Source organism: Entamoeba invadens, assembly GCF_000330505.1.
Source record: "Entamoeba invadens IP1 unplaced genomic scaffold scaff_1105074726367, whole genome shotgun sequence".
In the NCBI taxonomy this organism is placed as follows: domain Eukaryota; phylum Evosea; order Mastigamoebida; family Endamoebidae; genus Entamoeba; species Entamoeba invadens.
Window position 1 is genome coordinate 213,875 of NW_004440445.1, and position 6,785 is coordinate 220,659.

Sequence of the window (6,785 nt, forward strand, 5' to 3'; positions counted from 1 at the left end):
ATTGAAATTTAGTATTATATACAAATAGTATATTTATAGTTTAAAAACTATTTAATTAATCTGACGTGGCAAGATTATAAGCTTTTTTGCAATAAACAGTCAATAGTTTATAAATAGTAAAAAATATTAAAACAACAAAAGTCAAAAATAAAACATGACATGGCAAACACGTCATTTCAAAAAAAGTCTTAATAACAGACAAAAGAAAGCCACAAACATGGGAGATGCTACCCTTTTGTGAATGAAAAATAATAAAGACGTGGCGACGAGAAGTATAAAAGGGTGTTGGACTTTGATTGATTCATTAAATGAGTGCAAACAAAGGAACAGCAGTTGGTATCGATCTTGGGACAACATACTCCTGTGTCGGTATCTGGCAAAACGACAGAGTCGAGATCATCGCAAATGATCAGGGCAACAGAACAACGCCATCGTATGTTGCCTTCACAGACAGTGAGAGGCTGATTGGTGATGCAGCAAAGAACCAGATTGCGATGAATGTGAAGAATACAGTCTTTGATGCAAAGAGACTGATTGGAAGACGCTTCAGTGATCCAGCAATTCAAGAAGATATGAAGCACTGGTCATTCACTGTCGTCAACGATGGCAATGACAAGCCGTTGATTCAGGTGGAGTACAAGGGAGAGACTAAGAAGTTCACACCAGAGGAGATCAGTTCGATGGTGCTGACGAAGATGAAGGAGACGGCAGAGGCGTTTGTTGGTGGGAAAGTCAACAATGCAGTCATCACATGTCCAGCCTATTTCAATGACTCACAGCGACAGGCAACAAAGGATGCAGGCACAATTGCAGGCATCAATGTGCTCAGAATCATCAATGAGCCAACAGCAGCCGCAATAGCATATGGACTTGACAAGAAGACAGAGAGAGAAAAGAACGTCTTGATCTTTGATCTTGGTGGTGGAACATTTGATGTCTCACTTCTTGCTATTGACGATGGAGTCTTTGAAGTGAAGGCAACAAACGGCAACACACACCTTGGTGGCGAAGACTTTGATAACAGAATGGTCAACCACTTCATTGCCGAGTTCAAGAGAAAGTACAAGAAAGACATTTCAGGCAATGCACGAGCAGTCAGAAGGCTCAGAACATCATGTGAAAGGGCAAAGCGAACACTGTCATCGGCAGCAACAGCAAACATCGAAGTCGACCAGTTGTATGAAGGCATCGACTTCTACACATCAATCACAAGAGCGCGTTTTGAAGAACTCAACATCGACCTCTTCAAGTCAACAATCGCACCAGTCGAGAAGGTGCTTGAAGACGCCAAATTGGACAAAGGGAGCATTGACGATGTTGTGCTGATTGGCGGATCAACTCGTATTCCAAAGGTTGTGCAGATACTACAAGACTTCTTCAATGGGAAAGAGATAAACAAGAGCATGAATCCAGACGAGGCTGTTGCTTATGGTGCTGCTGTGCAGGCTGCCATTCTGACTGGAAATGGTGGAAAGGCAACAGAAGACGTGTTGTTGCTTGATGTTGCGCCATTGACACTTGGCATAGAGACAGCTGGCGGTGTGATGACAGCACTGATACCACGAAACTCGACAATACCAGCAAAGAAGTCACAAATCTTCTCGACATATGCAGACAACCAGCCAGGCGTGCTCATCCAAGTCTTTGAAGGTGAGGCATCTATGACATCACACTGCAACCTGCTTGGCAAGTTTGAGTTGAGTGGCATCCCACCCGCACCACGTGGTGTCCCACAAGTCGAAGTCACATTTGACATTGATGCAAATGGGATTCTGAATGTGTCTGCTGAAGACAAGACAACAGGAAAGAAGAACAAGATCACTATCACCAACGACAAGGGAAGACTCTCAAAGGAACAGATCGACAAGATGGTTGCAGACGCAGAGAAGTTCAAGGCGGAGGACGACAAGATGAAGGAGCTTGTCGAGGCAAAGAATGGACTTGAGAACTTCTGCTACTCAATGAAAAACACACTCAACGAGCAAATTGCAGCAAAGCTCTCACCAGACGACAAGGTGGCAATTGAAGCAACTATCAAGGAGACACTCGACTGGCTCGACAAGAACCAATCGGCATCAAAGGATGAATACACACAGAAACAGAAGGAAGCTGAGGCGAAGATCCAGCCCATCTTCACTAAAATGTATCAACAGAATGCAGCAGCTGGTAACATGCCAGGAAGTATGCCACAAGGTGGTATGCCCGGTGCACAACAACAGGGCGCAAAGAAGAGCGACACAAAGGGGCCGAAGATCGAGGAGGTCGACTGATGTAATTCACTTGTCTTTACAAAGTTATTTTTAGTATTATATATAGTTTCATAATGATTTAATATTTTTAATGATTATAAAAATATCAATAGTTTACAATACAATATAAAATAATACATTTAATCATTAGCAACAAATACAATTAAATATACTATTTTTAATAGTTCTTCATATCCTAAAAAAAATTATTAATTCATAAACAGAAAACAAAACGAAATCAGATTGTGAATGTGTGATTGAGTTGTCAAAGTGTCGCTCTGTGAATAAAAGGATGGAAATTAAGAGGAAGTCCAATTGAAAATGGAAACACTCTTATTATGTGCATTTGTGATGATGACAACAGCAGATTACATCAAGTTGTATGACGACGGCGACTTCTATGAGGGATTTGAGGTTGTCAATCCAGACAACTTGACTTTTGGAATACAAGACAAAGACAGATCGCACTGGGAAGTTGTGACAATGTTACCTGGTGACAAGATAGTGTTCACAACAAACGACAGCGTCTCAACAACAGTCCAAGACAAAGACAAAACGTACAAGACACTCAGATTCCACGTCAAGTACGACAACGACGACTTGAACAATATCCCACTCAATGTTAAGATATTTAGCACTGCATACGACTCATTCAACGAGACCACCATCAACAACACAGCGGGTTACATAATCAAGGTCAAGAAAAACAAGAACATGAAGGCGTACATCAAACTTGACCAATTCAACTTGAATGGTGAGGTCTCAACAATCATCTTCACAAGAACTGGCGACTCAACAACTTCTGTCAACTTGATGTTTGACGAGTTGGAATTGGACACAAAGGGCACCGAGACAGACTCGTATGAGAACAGTGCATCGTCTTTGTTGATTGGTGTGCTTTTCTTTGCTATTGTTTTGACTTTCTAACTAGTTTTGTTAGTTTATTAACCATTGTTTATTCCAATACAAATATAACATGTTGTAAAAATGTTTAAATAAGAAACACAACTTATAAAAGCTATCAACTGGTGCATTTAATAAAATTGAAATAATAATATATTAGTTGTAATGTCGCTCACTTGATGTCATTTAAAATCGACTTAAATGATAATAATAATTTTGAACATAACAATGATATGAAAATTTTATAAGTAATTTTCTTATCAATTACCATTTCCTGTTGCAAACAATAAAAACGTTCAATAACAAAAAACTTATTTTTTTGATAATTCCTCTGCAAATTTCTTTGTTGTTTCTCCTTCTTCCAACACGTTTGACGTGACATTAATAACAAACACATTTTCATCATTTCCAACCTCAAAAGGTCTCAAACAGTATTCCTGGTATGTCAACACAATAGCGAAAGTCTTTGCATTTGGATAGACCGTCTTTAATGCGTCCAGATCTTCTTTATATGAGTCTCCTTCCTTTTCATATGCGTAGTACAATATAACTTTATCAGGGACTTGTCCGCATCCATATCCGTTCCAGAAGTCTGTGAATCTACAATTTGGCACAAGCTTTCCAAGTTGTTGAATTCTTCTTGAATGGAATTGTGTTGGGACTGATGAGTACACAAAGACATTTTGGGGTTTCTCTTCTTTTTTTTCTTCTTTTTTCTCTTCAACTTTCACCTCCACTTGGACTTCTTGTTTCTCGTGTTGAACTTCTTTTTCTTCCATTTTTTCTTTCTCTTCACTTTCTTGAATCTCGTTCGACTCGACAATCTCCAATTTCTTTTCATCTTCGGATGACGTCGGTTCAAGTTCCGAACTCGTTTCATTGTCTGCTTTCCTTTCTTCTCCAATTATTTTTATTTCTATGTCTTTCGTTCTCTCCCCGCGATCTTGCACGTCCAGAAAAGTGGTGTACTTCTCTCCAAAGTAATGGTACAAATGTACTAAACGTGGCCACACATCACACTTCTTCTCTTTCTCCATCTCAAATTTGTGATTCACATTCTTAAATTCAATCATGTCGTTCTGTAATTTCCAATCTCCAACCTCAAGCACACTACTCATTCCAGCTATATCAACATCCTCTACTTTGGCTTTGAATACAGAACCATTTGCTACAACACAAAATACCTCCAATATATTATTTTTCCTCTCAACAAACACTAAAGCTTTCTCGTTAATTCCTTTGACGTCAACATACACACACAACTCACTCATAAAATCATCTAAATAGACGACACGTGGCAGCACTCCTTTCTCTTTGACTTTTTCTTTCTCAATCTTTTCGTTTTGTTTTAAGAGTGCAATCTCAAGTTGTTTCAATCTTTCTACGACAAGATCTCGGTCTACCTCGTCTTTTTTCTCTTCGGATTTATTCTCAGCAGCTGTTTTGAGTTTGTCAATCTCACTTTTCAATTCATCGATCTCGTTCCGCAACTTATCAATTTCTTGGTCTGTTTCGTTGTTGACGTTTTCAATCTTTTCAATGTGTTGAACATTTGTCTCTTTCTGCTTCTCATCTCTCAACTTCTCAATCTCCCCTTTGAGTTCTTTTAAATCATTCTCTGTCTTCTCGTCATCTTCTTTATTCTTCTCCAATTCATTTTTGAGTTTTTCTTGAGTTTCAAACATCATGTTAAAAGCAGATTTCATCTCTTCAAATTCTTTGTCTTTCTTGTGGAATTCGATTTGAGTGGAATTCTCCTTTTCCTCAATCTCAGATATTTTATTTTTGAGTTCTGATACATCATTTTCAGTTTTATCGTCTATATCTTTGTTCACATTAAGCGCTTTTTCTAATTCGTCAATTTTTTCAGTGATTGTTTTCATTTCTGCGGTTACATCTGTTTGACTGCCTTCGTTTTGTGATTGATGTGATTCCTCGACGGTTTCAATTAACTTTTTAATATTTTCTATCTCATCGTTCTGCTTCTTCTCTTTCTCATCTTCTTCCTCGCCTTTTGTTTTTATCTCGTCAACGTTCTTTTTGATCTGCTCAATCTCTTCGTTGATTTTTGCAATCACTTTCTCGTAATCACAACTTTTCATTTCAATTTTCACATTTTCTTCCGGTTTTTGTTCTTTTTCTTGTGCGGGTTGAGATTGTTTGAGTCCCTCAATTTCCTTTTTTAAAACTGAGATTTTTTTTTGATTTTCGATGTTTTGTCTAAGTTGATCTGTTCGAATTGCTTCCATGTCTATTTTAAGTGATTCTATTGCTTTTAGTTTTTCTTTAATATTTGCTATTTCGTCCATACACCCACATTTCATTTGAGATTGTTGTTGATTTTTTGTGTTTTGTTTCAATCTTTCATTCAAAGTTTCTATTTCCTTTTTCATATTCTCTTCCCGCTTTTTGTACATTTCTTCAATTTCCCCGTTACGAAGTGACAACCTTTTCAACTCTTCTTCCACATTACTTTTCCACACTTTTTCACGTTTCTCTTCCTCCCAATTTTCTTCTTTCTTTTTCTTTAACTTTTCATTTTCCTCTTTGATCGTTTTAAGTTCTTCCAACACTTTTTTTGAGTCATTGTTGATATGAGTGGTCTCATCGATTTTTTTGGCAAAGACCTCTTGCATCGATCCCAAATTAAATAAAATCATATCCATTTTATCTTCTACTATTTGATTCTTTTCTTCTGGTGTGCATTCTTTCGTTTCGGTCTCTTTCATTTCCTTCACATCAGTTATTTGTTTTTCTTTTTCAGTTCGTTCTGGGTCAATGTACTCTATCTCGCCTTCTTTTTTAGTTCTCATCTCCGCGACCTTTCTTTTCTCTATTTCACTACTTTTGGTTCGTCGCAAAAAGACTTCTAAAACCATTCCACTGTACTCGTACTTCACTGCAAACCCACCGTTTGTCGTTTCTTTACAATCAACAATTTGTGTTAACTTGGTTAAACCTTCTAATGTGTGGAACACTTTAGTACTTCCCTCGTATTGATTAAGAACACCATCTTTCGAGTTCCGATATGACATCGACACAAACAGATCATCCAAGAGTTGCCCAGACTTTTTAAAAATACTGAAATGAACAACATATTCGATTTGTCCCGCTCCAAATTCCAACTGTTTATCAGTAAGACGTTCTTCCATAAGAATTAAAGTTTGTTTCAAAGTTCTTATAAGTTTTGATTTATTGTAGAATATTAACTATATATAATAGTTAAATTCATGTATTACAAATATTTTTTTTCAGTAATTGAATGCAAAAAAAGCAGGCGTTTCCAAAATAATTATTGCCGAATATGTGGTATAAAAACGTACGAATTTATAAGAGAAAATGAACATTTTGGTTATATAATTGTGAATTGGGTAATTAGGATTGGGATTTTGGAAACCTCTGAAAAAAGTCTCTTTTTACTTTATTATGGTTAAAAATAATAAAATATAAATTATACATTTACTAGAGTAAAATTAAAATAATAATAATGTAAATTATTATTTAAAAACAGAAAAAACAATTTATCAAATATTGTTGCTTTTTTGTTATTTGCCAAATTGAAAAATAAATTTTAAACAATTATTCTAAAATTGGGTTTTTTTAAAAACAACTCTTTTGAAAAAATTGACAAAA

General features: G+C 36.5%; 2 protein-coding genes across 2 annotated transcripts; one reads left to right on the top strand and one right to left on the bottom strand.

Annotated features, from left to right (window-relative positions):
- Positions 1–2,570: 2,570 nt before the first annotated feature.
- EIN_151390 (hypothetical protein) lies at positions 2,571–3,176 on the top strand (the record flags this gene model as incomplete). The annotated part of the gene is made up of 1 exon (XM_004257965.1): positions 2,571–3,176. One exon carries the CDS (start codon positions 2,571–2,573, stop codon positions 3,174–3,176), a length of 606 nt encoding a protein of 201 aa, XP_004258013.1.
- A 287-nt stretch (positions 3,177–3,463) lies between these two features.
- On the bottom strand, positions 3,464–6,304 carry EIN_151400 (structural maintenance of chromosome protein, putative; the record flags this gene model as incomplete). Its single annotated transcript, XM_004257966.1, has 1 exon — positions 3,464–6,304. One exon carries the CDS (start codon positions 6,302–6,304, stop codon positions 3,464–3,466), a length of 2,841 nt encoding a protein of 946 aa, XP_004258014.1.
- Between the last annotated feature and the right edge of the window lie 481 nt (positions 6,305–6,785).